Source organism: Sceloporus occidentalis, unplaced genomic scaffold, assembly GCF_023333645.1.
Source record: "Sceloporus occidentalis isolate IW3139 unplaced genomic scaffold, rSceOcc1.0.p SCAF_4, whole genome shotgun sequence".
Taxonomy (NCBI): domain Eukaryota; kingdom Metazoa; phylum Chordata; class Lepidosauria; order Squamata; family Phrynosomatidae; genus Sceloporus; species Sceloporus occidentalis.
In genome coordinates this window covers 25,527,350-25,552,346 of record NW_028316984.1, presented here as the reverse complement: position 1 = coordinate 25,552,346, position 24,997 = coordinate 25,527,350, and the positions used below count along the sequence as shown (strand labels likewise).

The 24,997-nt window shown below is 42.9% G+C and overlaps 2 protein-coding genes across 7 annotated transcripts in view; one reads left to right on the top strand and one right to left on the bottom strand.

Moving 5' to 3' along the window:
- Positions 1–5,081, top strand: part of SLC39A10 (solute carrier family 39 member 10) — a 60,481-nt gene extending 55,400 nt beyond the window's left edge. For all 6 annotated transcript variants that reach the window (XM_089519547.1, XM_089519543.1, XM_089519546.1 and 3 more), the window contains one exon: positions 2,497–5,081. In XM_089519547.1, the coding sequence (XP_089375673.1) occupies positions 2,497–2,655 (159 nt within the window). In that variant the 3' untranslated portion in view covers positions 2,656–5,081. The remainder of the gene's footprint in view (positions 1–2,496) is intronic.
- Positions 5,082–6,287: 1,206 nt separating this feature from the next.
- The window catches only part of LOC149313647 (dynein axonemal heavy chain 7-like), a 200,027-nt gene continuing 181,317 nt past the window's right edge, over positions 6,288–24,997 (bottom strand). Inside the window, exons 55-64 of the mRNA XM_089519551.1 lie at positions 24,375–24,536; positions 21,827–22,027; positions 19,683–19,844; positions 17,962–18,147; positions 16,058–16,195; positions 12,065–12,295; positions 10,816–10,968; positions 10,511–10,688; positions 8,694–8,797; positions 6,288–6,701 (exon numbers count right to left, since the gene is read on the bottom strand). Of these exons, the coding sequence (XP_089375677.1) occupies positions 6,495–6,701; positions 8,694–8,797; positions 10,511–10,688; positions 10,816–10,968; positions 12,065–12,295; positions 16,058–16,195; positions 17,962–18,147; positions 19,683–19,844; positions 21,827–22,027; positions 24,375–24,536 (1,722 nt within the window). The 3' untranslated portion in view covers positions 6,288–6,494. The remainder of the gene's footprint in view (positions 6,702–8,693; positions 8,798–10,510; positions 10,689–10,815; positions 10,969–12,064; positions 12,296–16,057; positions 16,196–17,961; positions 18,148–19,682; positions 19,845–21,826; positions 22,028–24,374; positions 24,537–24,997) is intronic.

Sequence of the window (24,997 nt, the reverse complement as noted above, 5' to 3'; positions counted from 1 at the left end):
CTCTGGGGGACCCTTTGCCGTCCCTGGGGCCCTCCAGGAGGGCTCCGAGGGTGGCAGGGGGCCTCTGGGGGACCCTTTGCAGTCCCTGGGGCCCTCCAGGAGGGCCCCGAGGGTGGCAGGGGGCCTCGGGGGGGCCCTTTGCCCTCCCTGGGGCCCTCCAGGAGGGCTCCGAGGGCGGCAGGGGGCCTCTGGGGGACCCTTTGCAGTCCCTGGGGCCCTCCAGGAGGGCGGCAGCGGGCCTCTGGGGGCCTGCTGCCATCCCTGGGGCCCTCCAGTAGGGCTCCGAGGGCGGCAGGGGACCTCTGGGGGGCCCTTTGCCATCCCTGGGGCCCTCCAGGAGGGCTCTGACGGCGGCAGGGGGCCTCTGGGAGGCCCGGTGCCGTCGCTGGGGCCCTCCAGGGGGCCCTCCAGCGCTGGCGGCCCCCACCAGCTTTTTTGCCGATCTCTGACGGGGCCTGGGGCCCCATCAGGGGCCAGCAAAGATGGGGAGGCCTGGCCCCCGGAGGGTGGAAGCTCCACCCCCGGCACACGGCCCCGCCCCGTAGGGTGGAAGCTCCACCCTCTGCATGTGGCCCCGCCCCAGAGGGTTGAAGCTCCACCCCCGGCTTCGGCCCCCCAGTCGCCTGAGGGACACCAACCCGGCCCCCGGGTCAAAAAGGTTGCCTACCCCTGATTATGTCAATAGTTGGAGAACTGTCTGGGAACAGTGGGAATTCAAATCCAGATACATGAGCTTGAGATGTTCTGCAGCAGTTCCCTCACTGTTGATATAGTGTGAGGACAGATTCCTGGAAGTACCTGTTGTGACTATGATGCTTGCTCCCTCCTTACAGCACAGGCCCTTCTCAAGCCGGTTACTCCTTCCCTCCCCTCCCGCCTGCCTCCTCCTTTAACCTGTGAGGGAAGGAGCTGCCAGGAGGAGGAGGAAGCACATGCTGCTTTTTCACTTATTCTGTCTTCCCCAACATTCAAAAATACTTATTTCAACTTAAGTCATAGTAAATACAATAAAATAAATTACGTACATGGCCATTCCTGTTGTAAAGTGGAAAATAGAACAGATTGATAGCTGAAGTTTATGAGATGTTCTATGCTGCAGCCATGTTTGTTTGTGTTTAGGTTTTTGTTTCTGTTGCCAGAAGATTGTCTTTCAGTCCTCCATGCACCTTATACATGGGAAATCTGCTGTAGGGTATTCAGAGTTATAAGGTTGCTTAATGGCTTTGCCTGGCCTCCTTGGCAGGACTGATACATTAAAGTAAATGTGAAACTCCTTTACCAAGGACCTCTGTCTGCCTTGGCTGAGTACTCCAGAGTATACAGGCCCCACAGTGCTCCAGTCTTCCCTCCCACCCATTACCTGGCCCTCTGTTCCCATGCCGCTAGGCATTCCACTGGGTCACTCATTGCATATGCCATGGGTCACTTGGTTTTGAGGTCAGAATGAGAGGCACACAGTTGGCAGTGGCAGACATGCTAGGCTGTGCAGCAGGACACCCATGCAGGCAGCTGCTGTATCACAAGAATGAAGGTATATTTTTATATGCGTTTTAAGACTGTTAACCCCCAGGTCTGGTGCAGAACATGCTGGATGTCATCCAGACTGCCCACACCAGAACTGGGATTTGTAACATATGTCATCCAAACAGGATGACACCAAAATGAGGAATTGAACAGACCTTTTGGCCTGTGCAGAAAAAAAAATCCAAGGGCTTCTTTTCCTCATTTCATCTTTTGTCCCCCATCACACACACGAGTGAACATTTTCCTTTTCCAGACCTCTCATACAAAATTGTTTTTGTAGCATCTCCCTAAGCCTCACTTCATCCATCTTGGCTGTTGGCTCAGGGAGTCCTGTCAGGCCAGTTTGCTGGACATTTTTAGTCAAATGTTAAAACAGTTTTTGTTCGTAACTGTTTTCTCACTAGTTTGAATACCTTTTATGGAGTGTTCCCCCCATTCCTGCCCTTTTACAGTTGTGAATTTGTACTTGCTGGCAAGCTGCAAAATGTAAACCAGAACATAGAATGACAATTACTGTGAAACAGTAAGATATTCCGTAGTAACAAATTTGAGTTTAATGTGATGGGGTATGTCTCTTAACTATGACTAAGGTACCGCCACTGGCTCATAGGAATAAATTCCTACCTCCTGCCTTAGACGATATGCACAGTTAAAGATAGTCAGGTTTTTTACATGAAGAAGTTTAATTAACCTGGCAGATAGTGACACAGTGAAAGGCTGTGTGACAGATGTACATAAACCTTTGGCTAGCTTGTTGACTTTGGCTAAGTGACGAGTTGTATCTAATGACTGTAATGTTTAAGGTTACCTATCTAGTAATACTGAGCAATGCCTGATTTCATTGCAAAATTCAGGTAACCATTTCTGGACTCTTGGCTTAAGTCAAATGCAAGAGTGCTAATCATTTTCACAAAAAGAAGTTTGAACTGGCTAGGTTACAGGTGATTATTCTACCTTTTCTCTCTGTTTCAGCTTCCAGAGATGCTTCATGGGGATGGCGACAATGAAGAGCATGGCTACTGTCCAGTGGGACAGTTTATCCTTCAGAATTTAGGATTGGTCATGGGATTTGCCATTATGCTGGTGATTGCCCTTTATGAAGACAAAATAGTGTTGGACATCCAGTTTTGACCATTTGCAGTACTTAACTGTGGTTACAACCACGTTACTGTATGGCTTTTCAGTCTGCACTGTTGTACTGTATGCACATTTGTTCCCAGGCAAAGCAGTATGGCGTGTGCTACCTTACAAGTAACAGTATTCTGGTGTCTGTATAAACAAGATCCTGCTTTCTAGCCAAACACACACACACACACACACACACACACACACACACCTGGTTGAATGAGGTTCAGCTCCCCAAAGGTCAGATCTAGGTTTGATTTCATTTCTAATTGGGGCATGTTGGAAGCAGGAGATCTAACCCCAATGCTCAGGATGCTGTTAACAATTGTATTGGAGATTCTCCCCTGCCCCTTGCCAGCTTACTGTTGCACTGTGCTATTGAGGTCAAATTGCTGACAAAGTCTTTTGTGTAATACTTAAGCAAATGTGACATGCTCACCCTCTGCCAAGAGCCAGAGCATGAAGTTCCAAGGTGTACCATCCTTGACAGGTGGCCCATAGGCTTTGTCACAGCTTCTGACCTCCCACCATGTATGCATACACAGAACAACAAGAAACAATCCAGAAATGCATGACTGGAGAGTATTCTGGGTGCTTGGGGTTGCATTTTCTTTTTAAAAAATGTTAAAAATGAAGGGTTTCAAGCTTGTTACTTGTGAATTGCCTTTTGGCAGTATCAGGGGTGCATCCCTGCACCTCCCTGCTCTGGACATTGTTTCTTAATAATGTTCAGTCAGCTGTTCTGCACTGTGCTGAATGGTCAGTGACCAAAGTGAAACTATGTATTCTCCTGGATCAGATCTTTCACTTCAGTTTTCTCACCCTTCGCTCAGTCCTTTTAGAGGAAGAGTCTGGATCTTCAGCCCTCCAGAGGCTCCTGAACTGCATCTCGCAGCTTTCCTCACCATTGACTATGTCAGTTAAGGCAGCTGGGAGTTGCAGTCCAACATCCTCTGGTGGGCTGTGTGATTTTTAACCCTATTTGAGAAGTTGGAAAAGTTGATTTGTTGAGGTGACAGCATCCAGAAATTAACTTTTCCAAACTCAGCAGTCACTGAGCAGACCTTCTTGCCTGCAGTCACTGTTGTCTCCTTTGTCTACCCCCATTAGCTCCGCAGTTTCAGGCTCCCTTGGGAAAGAGGACAACAGATCCAGGAACTTCTTTCCCTGGATGAGAGTCATGCCATGGTGCATTGTTGTCCTTTGGAAGTCCAAGAAAGCAAGCTGAGGATTTCTGCCACAGGCTTTAGAGGGCTAGGTTCCCAACAGTTGGGGTTTGAGAGAGGTGACAGCTAGTAGGTATTTAATGTTGGCTTGTAGACTTTTGTTAGCAAAATGCCAAATTGTTGATACTGCTTTTGGACTCTCTCTTTCTTTTCCTCTTTCTTTTTCTCTTTGGTCCTTTTGTTGCATTACCATGCTATGTAGCAGTGCTACTCAAAACCTGGAATTGTGTTGTTGTTTTCCTCCCTCCTATAATGAAGCGCATGCATTGGATTTCTTTGGTCATGACAGCCAAATTTGTTCTCACATTATAACCTTAAAATCCAGGCTGAGAAGAGCTGATCCAGTGCTCCTCAGAAGCAGTCCTGGTGACTGTTTACATAATTCCCCAGTACAGTTTTGAATGTATTACGTTGAATGCCTTGCCACCTTTGCTTCGAGCCATTGCTAGGACTTGGGGGTTCTGTAAATAAAAAGGCTCACTCTTTGGCATTGGCTACGCAAGCATTTTGGTTACTTTTTATTACACAGGGCTTGTTCCTATGTTGCTGCTGCAGTTAGGCTTTTTCTGTAACATAGGAACTCTGTGTCATCCAATTGAAAGGGCAAGCTGGGTACATTCTTGCCTCAAAGGTAACATCTTCCAGGGAACTAAAGTAACCCCATTGCCTTGTTTTAGTCTCCCATGTTGACTGCAGAGTTCCTGTATTACTGAAACAGTATGGGAAGCATAGGTACCGCAGAGGCAATGTAGGAGCAAGTCTTTAGATTATAATAAAGCATGTTGTAGACTCATGGTGGATGTGGCTTGGGAGGATGGGCTCAGCCAAAAGCCTTAACCAGCACTACATTGTCCAGTGCCAAGCAGCTTATATTGCTAGGTACAGATTGGTCTTCTCTGTAATATGATAGTGGGCACTTGTAAGAAGTGCACACCCTGTTCATTTTCCTGTTTGATGCTAACACAGCCTAATAGTATTAACATTAGCATGGCAGTTGCTTTCTTCCAACATGCTGCCCTCTCAGTTCATCTCTTGATACAGGAGTTAAGCTGAGTAGGTACAGATTGGCACTGGTAGTTAGGCTCATGTCAGGTAGCTCCTAAAGATGAGCTAGGTTGGAAAATGGAACAAGGCTTCATTCCAAATTAAAATCAGCTTTTCTTTTGGATTCTTCCAGTTCATTTCTCTTATCATTCCTCTTTTTTTTTAAAGAAAAATAATATGTGACCACTGTTGTCTACATTAAAGGTATGTTAAATGCCTTTTGTTAGGCCTCTTTTTATGGTGGGGAAGGTTGGAATAGTGTTAAGTGTTGACCATATTTTTTACCAGTTGGTGTTCAGACCAGGGCTCAAATCCTGCAAGCATTTACCATTCTGGGTCCTACTGAGTTGGTCTTGCCCTCCTCACTGCAGAAGGTACCCTTTTTAATGGAGCCAGAGAAAAGGACACTGAACTCACGTTGAAATAAGTGGTACTTTCTCTTGTCTCTGGCTTGGAGATTCCAACTCCATTTTAATTAAATTTGCCAAATAAAAAGAAAGGTCATGGCATTGCTGAAGTGACTTTTTTTTTAGCCAAGAAAAACTTCTGAGGGATGGTGGGGTGGGGAGATCTGCTTTTTAAGGTTTATTTTTGTAATTATGAATAAAGCTTTCTCTACTTCAGGTAGTACCTTTCCCCCCATTTTGCTGGCATGTGGTATTGTATAATATTGCCTTGTCTAGGGAAACAAAACAATTTCATTCTCAGTTACAAAAGTTGACAAAGATGCACAAGTTGAAGAGCGGTAGGATTTGCGTTTTCCTTCCCAATGGGATGCGTCCTTGTTTTTTGCATACACGGCGTGTTATACTTTGTGAAGAGTCAGACAGCAGTCATGGCTTCTTCTGTTTCCTTGAGTACTGAAGTCCCAGAATATTTTGAAATGCGATAGTTTTAATTCACATTGGGGGCAATTGGGATTCCGCTACATTTCTACCTGGCTTCATCATTCCATTCTGCTGGAGTCCAGTCTCATTTAAACATGTACTTGTAGGAGGACATAAATGTTACTTGTATTTTACAATGCTGTCACTGTGTGACATCCCATGTTGATCACACTGCACTCAATCAGCTGTGATAATTATTGCTTAGAAAATGCTGTAGGTATCCTAGGAGGCAGTGTGACTTCTTTCCTTATGGTTAAAACAATGTGATTATGGTCCTGAAAGATATTTGAGATATCAGCTGGGGTGGGGGGTGGTGTTTTTTGTTTGTTTGTTTATATCAGAATCCATTTTTTAAAGAAGAAAAAAAACCTATCAAGCTGGAAATGATGAGATGCTGTTTTTGTTCATTGTCAACAGTGTTGTGTTCATCTTATGTATGTTCCTTATTCCTAAGGAACGTACAGAAATAAAATTATTGAATAAGCAAATCTGTTGGCTGATTTTTCCAAGGTCTTTCAAAGGAACATTCTTTTACTGGTTTACTTTTTATTTACAAACTCAAAAGATACAAATCGTGTGTATTTAAAAACTCCCAAAGGTTTGAATTTCTTCAGAAATTAGACTTTGAAAAATATCATTAAAGTAGTAGGATCAGAAATCAGTCTCTCTGCCATAGCTTTGTCTGGGTTTATGAGTTAAGCTGGCATAAAAGTGCAACCCCTCGTCCAATCCAGTGTTCCTCTGGTTTATCTGAAGGAAGAATCATTGCAATCACAAAATTGGTGGAGTGGCCAGTAGTGGACAGAGTTCCTCTTCTTTCACTTGTCTTGTACACTGGAGCTAAGTAACTGGGTCTTTCAGGAATGTCTAACCTTCTGCAAGGCTTTAGCCACATCTGCAGGGGAAAGCACAAAGGGCCCTGTCATCAGCCATGTTGGATTATGTACAATTTGCTAAGCAAAAATAACATGCATGCAGACACACCATCCCTTCTTCTACACTGAATAGAGCATTCTTCATGCAGCTCTGACCCATTGCTAAATCCAAGAGCTAGTCCCATCTAGAGCTAGTCCCATTGAATCAGTCACTGAATATGAAAATCCTGGCTGGTATCCTGGTCAGTATTTAGAATGTCGAAAATCAGATTCATGATTTTTGTGGGTTTTTCGGGCTGGAAAGGTAACACAATATATATAGCCAAGTCCTTTCCAGGCAAACATTTTCTGAAGATGCCAGCCACAGATGCTGGCGAAATGTCAGGAAGAAACTCTGCTAGAACATAGCCCAAAAAACCCACAAAGAACTATGGATGCCAGCCATGAAAGCCTTCAACTTCACATCAGATTCATGACATCATAAATTTTGAAATTCCCATTTAAGGTCATTGCACCATTGCAATGACCAAAAGGAGCTTCCAAAACCTACCGCAACAGTCCCCATGACACAAATTTTTGAGATGCTGAGGAACAGGGACAGTGAGTGAAAAGTATGTGGCAGTGAGGCACTTTGTGACAGGCAACCACTAGGTCCTTGGGTCCACCTATAGCAGCCTGTTGCCAAGTCCCTTACTGCCAGGAAAGTGCTAGATATTACTACTCATTCCCTGGCACTCCCAGCTTCCCTACATTTTGTAAACACAATGTTGGTTGGAGAGACCTGGTTTCTAAGATAGATGCAAGTTGAAGGGGAGAAACCCACAAAATGCAATATCTTGGCCTCCATGGATTCAGTAGGTTTACTTTAGATTACTGATTTGTTTTAGTCCTAAAAATGTTTAACCTTGTTATGTGCTCTTGGCTATTACAGCATAATTTTAGAAGTTACAGCCAGGTCACACAGGAACCTGTACATGGGAATTACTGGAGTCCAGTATTAACCTGCATGTATGAATCATAGAATCCTAGAGTTGGAAGAGACCTTGAAGGCCATCCAGTCCAACCCCCCAGCCATGCAGGAACTCTCAGTCAAGCATCCCCGACAGATGGCCAACCAGCCTCTGTTTCAAGACCTCCAAAGAAGGAGACTCCACCACGCTGAGGAAGTGTGTCCCACTGTTGAACAGCCCTTACTGTCAGGAAGTTCCTCCTAATGTTGAGGTAGAATCTCTTTTCCTGTAGCTTGCATCCATTGTTCCGGGTCCCGTTCTCTGGAGCAGCAGAAAACAAGCTTGCTCCCTCCTCAATATGACATCCCTTGAAATATTTAAACAGGGCTATCATATCACCTCTTAACCTTCTCTTCTCCAGGCTAGACATCCCCAGCTTCCTAAGTCCTTACTCATAGGGCATGGTTTCCAGGCCCGTCACCATTTTAGTCGCCCTCCTTTGGACATACCTTTGGACCATCGTTCATTAGTTTGACTACTACAATCCAGTTTGTTTCAGTGTTTAATATTCAGTTGCAAGGCAGAGTAATGTTGGTATTGGCTAATGAAGGGGCTATTACAACAAATGACTTTTTAAAAGTGTAAGACATCATACCCCCTGGAACACATGTGATCTCATTTGATTAGAGGCAAAGCAGCATAAGGTTTGCTTAGTATTTTGGATGGAAACTCACCAGGGATCTCCAGGTAAAGTTAGGAAAGAATCCTGCCTGAAACTGGACTGCCAGAGCACTGGACAAATGGACCAGCAGTCTGACTATACAACAGCGTCCTGTGAACTTGCATGTATGAGTTACCCTGTCTCAACCCAACGCCATGCCAAATAGTTCAATGGAATTTACAGTGCTAGCACAGAAGGGTGCATAGGATAGGATTGCAGCCTATGAGAGCAAGCTTAACCATCTACTGTACTCAAAAGGAAGTCTCCAGTGAGTTTGATACAAGTATAATTAAACTAGTGTGCTCTTTACTCAAATTAAGATTTATAGTGTAAATACTAACCACTGGCATGTTATCGTAAAGGATTTTGGGATACGATTCTCCTAATTTCTTAGTCTTCCTGTTCCAGCGAGCACCATCCAGGAACAAGCCATAAACGTAGACACCTACATTTATTTAGAAAGAAACAAGAAATAGTACACCAAATGGCAAAGCAAAGTAAGGGACACATATACTGTATATACTCGACTATAGGTCAACCTCAGGTATAAATTAAGGGCAGATTTGGGAGGCAAAATTATGGGTTTTGATATATAGGTTGAGGGTAAAACTTAGGGGCATGTAACAAAGGATCGAAAGGATGAAGCAAAGAAAAACAAATTCTAACAGGCATCACTAGGTTCATACTAAAGCCTGGATGGATAAATGAATAGAGGTTGGTCTGTGCTTCCAGGACATTATGCTGTTGCCTTTCACCAAGGGATGATTCTCTTTTTATATAAGAGTTAAAATACGGTACACTAACCCCTGGATAAGTCAACTTAGGTTTTTTGGCTCAATTTTTTTGACTAAAATGTCTACTTGTCCATGAGTATAGACAGTAGTGGCTGTTAGAAGGGCAGGGTCACTCCCTAACTCTCAATAGCTGTCGTGTCATCAAGGATTTCACAACTGCTGTATTGCTACAAACAGTTGCCAACATTTTCCAAGCATGCATTTCATCATTTCCACTGATTCTAGAACTAAAACCGAAGTGTTGGACTATGGTGTAGTTGACAGTGTGAGCAAGAGATAAAGACTCTTGTAGTAGCAGTATCCGTTAGTTTGTTATGAGCTTTCAGGTTAGTTCCAACTGATGGCAACCTTATCATGGGGTTTTCTTGGCAAGATTTATTTAGAGGGGGTTTTCCCCTTCCTCTGAGGCTGAGAGAGTGAGACTTGCCGCTGGGTTTCCATGGCTGAGTTGAACCCAGGTCTGGAGTTCTAGGGCAGAACCTTGTTGGTGACACATACAGGCATACATTATTGTATGCACATAAAGTAAATTGTCATAGCTAGCTGATAGTGTACAAGTAGCAGAAAAATATCCAAGGCCTCTGCAGTTGCACTGCATTTGCACAATGGACTGTTAACCATGCAAACTGATCACATCCACATGCACTGCTATTTTGTTCAGAGGTTGTGTAATAGCAGCATAACTGGACATCTATGCTACCATAAAACAATGGAGGCTCTCCGCCCCATCCAACATTCAGAACAACTACTGGTTCTCAAGTATTGGCATAGCATTAGAATTGGATCCAATCATCAGATGACCCCCTGCTAGTTTGATTCGGGGGCAGGGGGGTAGCATCACATTTCGTATGGCTGCAGACCACTGCATGAATCCCTTGCTGCTAGGGGTAAAATGGGACCAACAGCATCCAGGATGGGTATATTCTTACAGGCTTTCATTCCCAGAACCCTTAAAGGGATCCCCAAATCTTGGAGGAGGGCATGTAGGCACCATTCCCTCCTAAAACAGATCTGATCCAATGTCCCACACATCACAGAATTAAAGGCAAAGAAAGTAAACCAAAAAGAGACCAAAACCTCACATGATTTGGAGAATTCTGTAAACACACATTACAAAAGGAGCAAAGGAGCAGGAAGCTGCCTCATCTAGTAGAACAGGTAGGAATACACATGTTCAACAAATCCCTGCTCGGCCTTGAAGCTCTGCAGGTGACTTTGTACCAACAACTCCCAACCTAACATCCTAATCTAAATTATGCTGTGTTGGAGAACAAATGGGACAGCATTTCCCCCCCAACCTTACATCCAAGGTATGCTACCAATATGACCATTACAGATTAAGAAAGATTTGGTGGTACATTCACCATCTTCAGGAGCATGTTTGTATTCCTTGTCTTCCAGGACTTCATAGTCAAATCCTAACAGGTCTATTGGGATGGTGTATTTCCTGGCAAAGTTCTGCTGGGCACCAGTTAAGAAGGCTTGAGTGAAGAAAAATCCTGAAAGCCAGAACATCGGGGGAGTTCCATTCTCATACCATGTCTGCAACAACAGCAAGAGTGGGTGAAGGAAGATATTTAGTAGAAAAATTAGAAGAATCAAAAAAAGAACAACAAAAAAAAACCACATAGGCCAAGCTCGGCAGGCTTTGTACACATGTTATGCTCACCTGCAAGAATTTCAGTCTGGTAAGAAAATCATTCACATAGCTGCCAAGCGGTTTGAGGCTGGGATAAGACTTACTCATCCACATGCCTGGAATCTTGCCCTTCAAAATGCTATTTACCACTTCTTCAAGTTCTGCCGACATCACCACCAATCCCTGGATGAGAGACACATGAAAGAGAAAGACATATTAGTGGGCCCAGTTTCTCACCTTACAAGGCAGTTTCTCAGCCTCCTCAAGCTATTTCTTTGGATCTGTTTAGCCCATTTCAATGGCAACCACTCACAGTAATGTAAAACAGTTGCTACCCAGAGATCTGCCAGTCTTACAAGCTTGCACTCATGCATTCAAAATAATCTTATGTTGTACCAGTAGGCAAGGATGCTTGATGATATGGCTGTAACATCAGCTTAGTGATGCCAGCCCTGTTCCCTTTACACTTGTGCAAGGCAAAACTCACTTGGAGTTCTCACTTTTGTGCAACACTTGTAACACAGGTGCATGGGTATCTGCGGCTCTTCTGATGTCAGTCTTCAGTTCTCTCTCAGCCTGGCTACTAATGAAGACTCATGGGAGTAGCAGTTCACCAAACATCTGGAGCAGCCAGATCCCTGTCAGATTAGAACTCTATTTCATACATACACCATGAGTTTTATGTGATTTAGTTGTACTTTATTCAACATGCTTATAGGGGACGGGTTATCATCATCATCATCATCATCATCATCATCATCATCATCTCCTCCTAGATCCTTGTAAAAGGAGGAGTGAGCAATTTGTAGACCTTTAGATGTTGCTGGACTGCATCTCCCATAGAAGCATAGCCAGGGATGAAGAGTGATAGGAATTGCTGTTTTTGTTCAGGTTGCACACTTACAGTTGAGCTGCAGCCACTAGTAGTAGTATGAGTACTACTAGAAGTAGCTATCACATGAGGGGACGTTACAAGAGCTTTCCTGGCTGCATGGGGGCCGCAGATGCTTGTAACATCTGTAGCATGTTATGCTTTTCAGTTCCCCTTTTCTCATTTCCAGATCAGCAGCATTACATTATGCAGCACAGCATATTGGTTAGGAATGGATGCTGCTCACAAGCAACTGTTAAGGGCAGAGCTCAGGCATTACGATGACACCACCAGCTAAAAAGAGCAATTGGCGCATTCCCAGAGGCATCCGTGACACTAATGGAAGTTGACAGCTCTTCTCACCAGCCAGCTCAAACTTTAACATGCCTTCCGGAACGGGCACCTCACCTTGATTGCTTTCTGGATGTTGATACAGGAGTCTCGTATCGTTTGCAGGAGTTTGTTAAATCGCCCCATCTCTTGGACGAGCACGGTGTTCATGCTCTGGGTATAGGTGGTGGGGTATCTCCTCATGGCTGCTTCAATGTGAAAGTCATTGGGAAGTTTACTCTGGATGTCACTTGCCACCTCACGAACAATTTCATCAGATGATTTAGCACCGGCACCTGACTCCCGAGACTGTTTTTGAAAAGGGAGAGATTAAACACAGCAAGGGCCAATTTGATACTTCAACGTAGCAAAGCCTAAGTAGAATTGATATAGGTTGTAGAACAAGACAATTTAGTATGATGCGAGATTAGGAAAGTTTTAAGTAAACACCCTTATATAATGTGACAATCTAAAAGAATCATACAAAAAACAGAGAAGGCAATTTCTTAAGATTACACTTACATATTGTAATGAGAATTTGCTATTATTATTTTAAAATATATAAAAATATTTTTTAAAAAGATACTTCAACATAGTGAGATTTTATGAAGGGTGTATACTGGGTAGATGGGACATTATTTTGATCTAGCTGCCTTAACACAAAAAGAACCACATTCTGTTAGAATGGACATTGAGCTGTCTTTTGTGATTCTGTCTTCTACCACTGGGCACCATTAGGTTTATGCCTTGTTGGCTTGGGGAATAAGGGGACCCATTCTCACTTACATTTTAAATTGGTTTGTGAATTTCCTTGATGCCAGGTTGCAGATTCGATTCAGGCCAATGCGTAGTTCCGACTATGGAAGTGAATTGTTTCCTTATTCCACATCGTTCCCACTAGTGCACCCCAGCTTTACATGCGGCCTGGACTGGAGTCCGGAGAGCTTTGGCCAAGAGAGCCAGGGGATACCAGGTTTGTTGGGCTCCAAGGGCCCCTTTCGCTCCGGAGGCAGAGAAGAAGACCCTCATCTCCGGGTATGCCTGCCCTGACTGGATGGAGCCCTGGGAGAAGACTGACCACAGGCCCTCCTCCTTTTCCTGGAGGACACATCCTCCGTTCTAGCCTCCTATCCAGGAGGAATCCCCAAAGGTCCTCCTTTGGAGGCTCCTGATTTGGTCAGGTCCTGCCTTTTGTGGCATGTCCTCCCTTTTGCGGGGCCTGATCCTCCTTGCCACTGAGGACACCTGGGGTGTATCATTTTGATATAAGCACATAAAGTAGGTTTCAGTCTGTTAAGAGCTGGCAAGACCCACAGAAATCAATGGGAATTAAGTTGTGACAAGTCCTGTGCCATTTGTTTTCACTAGGCCAAGCAGTACAACCTGAGGCATCTCTACTCAGAAGCATGCACCCCTGATCACACCAGGACTTTATTATTACTATTACTATTTATTTATATAGCACCATTGATGTACATGGAGCTTTGCAAGAGAATAAAGCATTTATAACTGCTTCAATATAAAATACTAAAACACAACACTAAAACTGCAATAGTAAATTACAATAATAAACTACACAGTGCAAAAAAAAAAAAGCTACTTATTCCCAGGGCAGTATGTACAAGATTGCCTATTGCTGCACTGTGCCCACTAGAAAACATTAAGGTACACGTAGGGTATAAAATAGTTCCATCAGAGTTTCCATTTGCTCCTCATGTCTTCAGTCTTTGATAGATACTAAAAACATATTTACATAAGCAAGCCTTCCCTCCCAAAATGAGTATGGCCGAGATCCAGCACCACAGGTATAACTACAATATCCATCTCCTGATACAACTACTACAACTACTACGGTGAGTAGTCCAATCCGCCATTTTGTAGCTCCATCAGTGGGCAGAGAATTTTCAAAAGATCTAGCTGATCGGTCAGGGCAAGAGAAGCTTGGGCTGCCATCTTCTAATGCCAGCAGTAGGCAGAGAATCCTCATAGTTATTGACATTAAGTTGATCCATGTTCACATGTGCTCTTTGATTTGCATTAGACATTTCTTTTATTGCATTTAATAATGAAGTTAATAATTCAGTCTGTTTGTATATTTTCTCTTGCATGTTACTAGATGAATTTGGACTTTAAAGTCTCATTGTTAATTTCTTTTTCTTTATTACAGGTGCAGCTGATTCTGTGCTCTGGATCAGCTGCTGCAACTCTGAACTGTCTCAACCCAACTCTGGTATTTCAGAATGGGGCATTGGCCTTCTCTCACCCTGATCAGGCTGTTGCTGCCTTGAGGATTCTCTGCCTATTGCTGGCATTAGAAAATGGCAGCCCAAGCTTCTCTTATGCTGACTGATCAGCTGGTCTTTTGAAAATTCTCTGCTCACTGATGAAGCTACAAAATGGCGGATCAGACTACTCACCGTTTGTTCTCCCCAACTGTTATTCTCTTGAACTAGGAGAAACCGCTTTTGTTGCAGCGGTTTTTCTGCTATCTCCTGGTAAGTATTAGTTTGTTGATCAGCATTGCACTTTTTGCTAACTTTTTGAACTACCACTATTTTTCCAATTCATTTTCCTTTTTTAACAAGGAGATTGGATTGATCCTCCTGCCATCCTGAGAATGCTGTGATCCTGATCGCTGGGGAAGGGCAAGCATGGTAGTGATTAGATGAATGATCAAACTAAAGCTGGAGACGGGTAACTGATAAGGAGAGCTGGGAATTACCTTGTTGTCTTTGATAAGCACATGCATTTATCTTCCACTATTAGTTCGAATCAAGAAAGTGTGCAGATTTTTGAAAAACAACAAAAAGTACTTCTGCTTACTACACAGCAACTCAATAGAGATCTAGATTTTAAACTGATTGGGTGCCCTCATGAAACCTGCATGTCCCCCCCACCCCCGCCATTTGATTTTTTTAAAAAGTTAGGGGAGTGGTTTAGATCTGGAAAACAGTATGGAGCAAAATGTCTGAAGACCTGCCATCCCTCCAGGAGTGTGATGCCAATCGTATATATGACTACCATCCACCTCAAAATTCATGGTAAACTTAACCACAGTTGCATCCTGTTAGTCACATATGTTCCTGTTAAAGGAAGGAATTCCTTCATGAAAAGACCTCCACTTCCTCCTTAACACAGTTAAGTAGCAGTCAGGAGCATCTGAAAAGTATCTGACCATGTCCCTTGTAGTCAGATGTACAAGTATGACATCTCCAGATAACTCCAGGAAGTCCTGGAATATGTCTTTGTTATTGTGTGTATGGCTACAGGGGCACTTTTTGACCACTCCTGGCCTCCCTTGGCCACCACAGGGCTGTATTAGAAAGCCTGAATAAAGGGAATCCTATAGGAGGGAAGTGAGAGCAGAATTACCTTGGGATTATGCTGGCATCAGCACTTTTCTCAACACTGCACAAGGGGGTTTCCAGGACCTCCTTGCACAATATTTTTTCTCATAGTATGTAATGACTGTAGGTCTACGCCCCTAGCCCAAATGGACATTGACTGGCTCAGAAGAAATGTGCACTCCATCTTTCCATTTAGGATCTTGTCCAGGATCTTGCTGCTGTCATCTACCCGTGCTTCAATATGCATCAGAAATATGATGCACAGTAGTATCTCTGCAAAGTCTTAGAAGTCTTTCAGCTAAGATTATTTTGTAAGACACTACAGGAATATTGTAGTCTCTTTAAACAACAAAACAGACAGAAAGGAGATTATGCATTCTAGGTATCTGTGTGACAGTGTTCTGCAATCATAATTAAGTACTAGAAAGCTATACTATATTCAGGTAAGCCAGGATACTATTTCTTGAATTTCCCATGACTTTATTTTCTGTGAATTCTCTAGAAAATTGCTCTTTTGAAAGCACATCATGATGTGCCACATCATCGAGTGCCAATGAATTCATGAATATTGCAGTAACAGTAATGTAAAGGAAAAAAAGAGCAGCTTCTTGGAATTTTAACTTTTATGCTAAATTGTGATCAATAATAAAACAATTCTTGGTAGAACTACATAAGCAGTAATTTTAATGCATGCCCCTGGCATCTCAAATGAAAACAGATGTACCTGTGTGAGAAGAATATTATCAAACAACAACTGTGTTTCGGCTCGATCCTTGGTGATGTCAGCATTGGCATTCATCCCAAAGATTTCTGGGGCAGGATTCAAAGGAAGAGTCTTGGTGTAGTCAATGTAGCTTAGATACTGAAATAGAAGGGGACAGAAAATTATAGATTACTTGACCCTGGCCATTTCTGGTGCTGGGATCCAAACTGATATGTAACTGATATGTTTCATCCAGCATAGACTACATTCATCTTTTTGACTGACTGCTTGTATGATTGGGGTCAAGTGGTGTAAACATTTTTCCCAGCAGTGCCCACAGTGGTTTCCAGTACTTCCTTGCTCAATGAATTTTCTCAGGGCTATGCAATGGCTACTCAATGGCTTCCAGATGTAGCTCTATTCTCCCAGCCCCAATAGATACTGATTGGCCCAGGAGGGTGTGCACTGAAGGAGCTCTCATATTGCTTGCTTACCAATGCCCCCCATAGGTACACTAATGGAACTTTATGCTCTGCCATCATCAAATAGAATCTAGGCTGTAAAATCCTTGCTGTGGAAGAAAGTTATAGATTTTCCAAAGCTCCGACATCCTCAGGAAGAGAACAATACTCATCAGGTCTGAAATTAACCCAGTGTCAATTAGCAAAATGCCAATCATTGTGACCAGAGTAAGTCCAAGATATTTTCCTTAAAAAGCAAAGGACAAGATTACACCCATTCTCACATTTTACTTACAGAAGCTGACTGGACTTCCAGATAATCTTATTACAGTTCCTATTATTACTACATCTCAACCATCAGGAGCATGTTATCATTGTAACTATCTTCAACATTCTGTTGAGGTCAAGCTCTTAGGCATCACCTATTTTACTGCACAGGGGGATTACTCTAGTAACAGGGAAATGAGGTTTGAGAACTGAATGACAGTGCCTTGTGAAATTTCATTTGAACGATTTGGGATTGATTATAGTCAGAGGTGAGGCCAAGAGCTAAACCTGTCTCTCCTGAGCTGGGAATCAGGTTTCTAAATTAGTGCAGTTATACTGTCTTTGATGCAAACATTTATTTCCTAACTTTTCTGCAACCACCCTGGAATTTATAGAGTGATCTGAATGCTTTTTTTAGTATTTGTTTTTATGTCCACTTCTTCAGAGCTAGCATTTTGTTATATTTGAGACAAAAGATAAGATGGCACCTGCTCCCTCATTCCACATATGGAAATTGGACTCTCAATTCCATCTTAATATTGCTAGTGGGGCAGCATCCTCTACCACACCTGAGGGCATCAAGCTGGTTTTGAGAATCACAACAAATTCTATGGCTTGCATAGCTCTATTCTCTGAGAAAGGAATGGTCAGAATATTTAGGAAGAATATCTAGAAGACTACCACTGTTTCACTGCAGGATTTACCACCTGAGGTAGTTGTCTCACTCTGTCTAATGGTAGAGCAAACCTCATTGTGATGAGCATGATATAACTGGGGTGCAGAGGCTCTGTGCATGCATACAGAGAGCATCATTGTAGGACCTGCACCAAGAGATGTGTTCCATCTCCTGAGAGATCCAGGTAAGTGGGGGAGTCAGGCCACTTAGTGTCAACAATGACAATCAAATTCCCATTGTAATATTGTCCCTAATTGTGCAGAGAATGGTACACACTTCATTCAGTGATATTTTTGGGGTGGGGGCTAGATGTACTCTGTGCTCCAGCTTGGTCTGCACTAGGGAGGGAAAACACCACAGAGCACATCTGGCTTTCCTACAACTGTCTTAGAAGTTGAACTCCACTGAAACAGTGACTCCTCCTCCTGGCTCTAATGCTCACCCAGTTGTCCCCCACTTCCATAAATCAGGAAAGGAGAGCCACTTTCACTATTGGGCCCAATGAAAGTTAAGATACTTACTTCTCCTTCAGGAGGGGCATAGTAAATGCCACTGGCATCAAACTTGTATTCAGGATCCGTAAGAATGATTGGATTGTAGAACTTGTTTAAAATGCTGCGTAGTGTGCGCCGGTCCCAATCGTCCGTAACCCTGCCACCATAATTGCACTCGCCTGTCATGTAGCGGATAGCATCAAAGGGCAACTCCTGAAACGTACAAGACCAACACATTGGTGAATTCTCTGTGCTCTCTCAACATGTGAATGCTCTCACTTAAATTTTGCCTAGAAGATTAAAACGCACAGGAGTTTGGACTCCAGCAATTTTACTTTCTTAAAAAAAACCACAACTATCTGTAGCCTGGCTTTCCTCATAGACAACAATCAGTATGTAGTTGAAGGAATAATACAGCCCACAGCATCCTTGTAGTTCCTGGACCAACCCCACAATATATGTCCCCTCCAAAAATCCTGGAACATCATGTCATGATTCTCCTTTAAACAGGGTGTGCTGGTCCTCATACTTGAGATAGTCTATTTTCTCCTCACAACTGGAAGTTATTTTTACACCAGAAGTAATCTTCCAACCATTTCCTCTTTTGCTTAGAGTCTCTGATGCAGCTCCTAGAGGGTCATGGGATGGGGAAATGGCTTATTTGTCAAATGGTAAATGGGAATCTCACCCCACATGCACGTTTACAGCCCAAGACAGTGAAAAAGAAGAGGCCATTTTAGCTATTTGGAAGGAGGAATGAAGGGATGACAAGATTCCTCAACAGCACTTGGTTTCTTGGAAATGCTGGCTGACTTGTTTAAAGTTCCTAAAACATCCTCAGGAAACCATGTCAGTTTGCCCAGAGATCTATGTTAAATGTACCTAAATACAGGATTACGGGGACAATTGAATTATATAAACATGACAGCAGCAAGAAGATAGGGAAGACACTCCTGAGTTTTGTTCTTCTCCTTCCCCCTTAAAATTTCACCAACCCCAATTACAAAAAAGAGAGGACAGTTTTACCCTTTCTCTTTTGTGGCAATACACTCCCCCACCCTTATGATCAGTTCATGCTAAATTTTCAAGATCCCAAAGATCTGGCTCATTATTGAGCTATAGATACAAGATTTTTATCCTGACATTCTACCACAAACTTCAGGATGGCACCTATATTTCCTTAGTGTTTATTCTCATAAAATGAAATGAGGCGGGTTATGCTGAGAGACAGTGACTACCACAGGGTCATTCCATTCATGTTGTGACTCCTTTGACACTTTATCACACTACACTGTTATAGCACTATGGTCCACTTTGCCATGGTGATATCCTGTGGAATTCTGGGGTCTGTAGTTTAGTGAGGCAGCAAAGGATCTCCCTGGCTGAGAATTCTAAAGGTTGCTTCCTAAACTATAAATCCCAGGACTCAACAGACTGTTGCCATGACAGTTAAAAGTAGAATATATTGCTATAACAGTGTAGTGCAACGCGAAACTCCAGCTACACTTTGCAGGCTCCCCATAGCTCCTGTACAGTAGTTACAAGAGTTCCTAATAGCATCAGAAGATTGTGGAAGAGCACCTGCCTGCCATGCAAAAAGCCCCAGGTTCAATCCCTGGCATTATACAAGTAGATAACCCCTGCCTGAAATCCTGGACAACTGCTGGTGGTCAAAGTGGATGGTCATGAGATAAAAAGACCATTCAACAGACATAGCTCCTTTTACAGACAACAAAACGTTATGATACCTCATATTGATTCAGGAACATATTCAGCTGCTGGACACTAATCCGGAGATCAGTCTCATTGAACTCATAAGGAATATTCCAACCCAGTGGTCCAAATTTCCGTCTCTCTTGAACCAATGCATGAAAGAAGCAGAGGCCATATAGCAGTTTCTTGAATTCAGCCTTTGTGGGGTTGGGAGAAGAGAAAAACATGGAAATGAATGACACCTTTGTACTTTTCTTGTGGTTCTTAGATGCACAGCCATTGAAACCTCAGTGCTTATTTACATCCCTTCTGACCATAGATTTACATTTCTGACTTTACATTTACATTCTTTCTGATCTAATGCCACTCACTTCCTCCAGGGAGCTCAGAGGACCCTAGGCAGGCCTCACCATCCAGGTTGTTTAGCAGACCAGGCCTGGTGAGCTTGAGCAGCAGAACAGCATAGAGTTCCTTCAGACCATCCTTTCAGGTCTACAATGCACCATGAGATGGTGGGCTAATTTCATTTACTTATTTACCACATTGTTTTGGAATCCCATTCTACCCACCAAAAAGCCATGGCAGAACAAGCATGTTCTCAGACTCTGTCACCATGCCTCTACTGAAGCTTTTATGCCCCTTATGAAGCACCAGAAGAACGAAAAAAATTGTCCAGGAGAAGGTTGGTGGTAAAGGTAAAGGCAAAGGTTTCCCCTTTGACAAGTGTGTCTAGTTGTGTCCGGTTGTAGGGGGAGAAGCTCATCTCTGTTACTAAGCCGAGGGAGCCAGTGTTGTCAAAGACAGCTCTGTGATTCTGTGGCCAGCATGCCTGAACAGAGCGCTGTTACCTTCCCACTGAAGTGCTACCTACTTTTCTATTTGCACTTTTACATGCTTTCGAACTGCTAGGTGGGCAGAAGCTGGGACTAGTGACAGGAGCACCCTCTGTAACGTGGTGCTTGGGTCTTGAACTATCAACCTGCTGACTTTGCAATCATCAGAGTCAGCATATTAACCACTACGTCCCAAGGCTGGTGGTATACAGTTCTGTAGTACTATATACTCCAAATTAACCACCACATCCCAAGGCTGGTGGTATACAGTTCTGTAGTACTATATACTCCAAATTAACCACCACATCCCAAGGCTGGTGGTATACAGTACTGTAGTACTATATACTCCAAATTAACCACCACGTCCCAAGGCTGGTGGTATACAGTTCTGTAGTACTATATACTCCAACGCATCCTGTAATAGAGTAGCTGCAATCCATTGGCTCCCATGCTATGGAAGTTAACTCAGGAAACATATATTCAGATGACTCCCTCTTGGCCAATAAAAGCAACAAAGTGTTCCAAGACTCCTTAAGAACCAAAAAACTTCTTGTGGGCATAGTAGACACTTTTGTGGACTATGCCCCCATGTCATATGAAGCCTGTGCCATTATAAAATGGATGCATTTCTCTCCTTCAGTTTCTCCCTCCTACAAAACACTGTTCTTGGGTATTTTTGTTTTTTCCTGTTTTTTAAAAAAGTTCTGGATTTTTTAATTGCCAAGCAAGCAGAAACGGATCAGCAGCTCAGCTTAACCACAACTATCCTCCCCTTCTTAATTATGACACCGATCATGGAAACTATCTTGGGTCAAGCTACTCGCTCTCTAAAACCTAATTATGAAAACAGCAGGTGGCTCCCCAGTCTGAGCCATTATTCTAAAGAAGGTGTTTATGAGTGCCATCCATCAACCCTGCCTGGCCATTTTAGCAATCCCAGTTTGAGGAAGCTCCCATTTTAATGCTGTTGATTAAAGACTTCATTCACAGCAGTGCCAGGCTCAGCTATTCTTCTGCAACAGAAATTTCTCCCCCGCCTTGCAAATTTGTGTCAGGAAATGGCTTCTTCCTGATTCTTTAAAATGAGAAGCTATATTATTGATGGGACACCACCAAAGCTTGGCAGAGGAGAAAAGGAGAGCCTGGTGATAAAATAAAAATAAAATTTTAATAAAATCTGCTATTACTGCATCCCAGGAGCTAGTAATCAGTATAGGCATCAGTGCAGAGGAGGACTATTACATTTGGAAGGTTTTATACCAGCAAACACATCATCAGTTTGCCAGGGTCTGTTTTATAGTCGCTTGACAGGAAGGAGGAAACAGAGCTAATAATGGTGTACTAACAGGCCTTTTACAGCCATTAAAAAACTCAGGGTCAGAGATGGGGTCCATCAGATATGAACGGATCACATTTGCCCGTAAACCTTTCGGGGCCTCGTTTGTCATCTTCACTCCATTCTGCAGTACTGAAACGGGGAAATTGGGAGATGGGTAGCTTGTGAGCCACATGCGGAAATCAGGATGTGTTGTGTCTGGATTTAATTCCTAAAGGAGAAAAAAGAAGAAGAAAATTCTGTGTAAGGACAGCACCCTGCTTTTCCCCAAAAAAACTTGCTTTGGGGAGCTGTAAAAGAGGGTTTTCAGCATAAGAGCAGTCTGCAAGGAGAATAATAATAATAATTATTATTATTATTATTATTATTATTATTATTATTATTTTATTTATACTGCCCCACCTATCCCTGTGGATCGAGGCAGGGTTACAACCCAGTAAAAACATACAAAACAATCAATAAAATACAATAATTCCAATAAATACATCATATCAACAATAGTGGTATCACTTAGAGATAGCTTATCATTTTATAGTGGTTTTTACAGAGAATCATCCTCGAGGATTTATGGGTGAATATTCTAAACAAGTTCAGATGGGTAGGCCTGCCGGAAGAGCTCTGTCTTGACTGCCCTCTTAAAGGCGTCCAAGGTAGTGATGAGGTACATCTCTTCTGGCAGGCCATTCCACAGTTTATCAGCAGCGACAGTGAAGGTTCTTTGGGAAGTCATAACCAATCTAGTTGTTTGTATTTCCAGTAGATTTTCCCCAGATATTCTGAGAGTGCGGGGTGGATTGTATAGGGAGTGGCGTTCCCACAAGTAACTCGGGTCCAAGCCATGTAGGGCTTTAAAGGGACAAAAATCAAGACACCACTGCAAAACACCATATTGGATTTAGGCCAAAAGGATCTAGATTTGTGTTCACTGCAGTGTCAACTTTCTGTATGTTTTTATCAGAACCATCAATTCTCCAAGTGTGGTCTTCAGTTGCAGACAGATATGCAAGAGAAACTCTTCAACATGACATGGCTGATCTATTCACAGTAATTTGTTGCTGTTGTTAACTGCCCTCAAATCGATCTCAACTCATGGCAGCCCTATGGATGAGACATCTCCAAAACTCTCTGTCTTCAGCTGCTCTGCTCAATTCTTGCAACCCCATACCTGTGACCTCCGTAATAGAGTCCATCCATCTGCCATGTGGCCTTCCTCTCTTCCTACTTTCCTCCACCTTTCCCAGCATTATTGTCTTTTCCAATGAGTCCTTCTTTCTCATTATGTGTCCAAAGTATGACAGCTTCAGTTTGGTCATCTTGGCTTCCAGGGAGGTCTCTGGCTTGATCTGCTCTATGACCCATTTGTTTGTCCTTTTGGCTGTCTCTGGGATCTTCAACACTCTTCTCTAGCACCACATGTGAAATGAATGGTTTTCTTTCCATCTTCTTTCTCAACTGTCCAGCTCTCACATCCATTCATGGTAATAGGGAAAGAACAGCTTGTATGATTCTAACTTTTGTTGATTGTAAATTGTTGATATTCCTTCCTCCTATTTTCACTCCTCCTTCTTCTATAGCCAAGCCTGCTTTTCTTATAATATGTTCTACATACAAGTTGAACAGATAGGGTGAAAGGATACAGCCTTATCTGACTCCTTGACCAATTGGGAACCATTCTGTTTCTTCCTGTTCTTTGCCTGAGTACAGATTCTTCATCAATAATAAAGGGAGTCTTTTGGCGACATGGAACACACACTTACATACCCAAGAGATGCATATGTACAATACTTTTAAATTAATATTCTGAATGGCAAATTCAAATCTAGGCATTTCTGAACAATTTGCTGCTTTAAAAAGTCCATTTACACAAAGTTGTTGAAATCTATATTAGAATCAAGTGTAGATCATGATAAAACTTGTTTTCAGGATTTAGTACAATTTGGTATTGGAAAGAAATGCATCCTGCAACTTCATCTGAAGTACATTCAGATATTTCAGTATAATCTGACAAAGTTCTTATGCATCTGAACCACTTTCTTCAGTTGAAACAGCCTCCTAGCAGCTCACAAAATATTCTTCAGAGGGTTGGGAGACACTCCCCACCACCAAAACAGATTCTGGAATGATCTGGGAAGCTACAGGGTGGAGGAGATAAATAAAGTCTCACCATGCATGCAAAAAATGAAGTTTGGATTCTGTCCCCAGAATTCAAGTCTAAGTCAAAGTTTAAATCAAATGGAATGTATTTCTTGATAGAACCAGTGGTGTCACTCAGGTTAGCATCACCCAATGTGAAACAAGCTGGGCACTCATTTTACTGACCTACGAAAGGATGGAAGGCTGAGTCAACCTTGGAGCCCCATGGATTGAACTCACAACCACTGCACCACCAAGGTTCCCCAAAGACCCAAGTTCCCACCTTGACTACATAGATACCTATGGGAAGCCCATAAGCAGGACATGAGAGCAATGGCTTCTTCCTATTTGTGGCAACTGCTATTGAGAAGCATACTGCCCCCTTGTGGCACCCAACTGTAAACAGCAGTTATTGTAGTATTTACCTCACAGACTTTTTCTAGCATTGGCATCCATGATGTTGCTAGATGACAATTCTGCAGAACCACCCAACTGCCATCTTTCACTGACTTCTCAATCATACGCATGGCAATGGGGCCTTGGCCCTGGCCCAGTGACAAGGAACTCAATTTCATTGCACCAAAGCCCTGCATGTACAACAAAACCATTGAGTGAGGTAGAAATGAGAAGACATCTTTGAAGGTCACTAACACAACAAACTTGCTGAATGAAATAATGTCAGCTCAAGTCAAGCTTCCCATGTTAAACAAATGCAATCAGTAAAGGTCATGGAAAAAGCCCTCTCGTTTCCTTTTGTTTGTTGAGTTGTATGGTTTGCTAAGAAGATTCAGCATGTGGCTCTATGTGGGCCTCTCTAATCAAATCTTGGTTATCTTTCATTAGGGATATGGCTCTGGATAATAATACTTTCTTTGACAAGAACAAGACCTGTTCTGGTTGTTTTTTGGGTTTCAAGGCAAATACTGCAATGTTATGCATATTTGCTCATACATCCTACAGTGTTCAGCATAAATTACTCCTAAGGGGATAGGACTGCAGCAGCCCAAGGCCTGAATCCTACTGTTAGAGTAGAACCAGTGGAAATTGT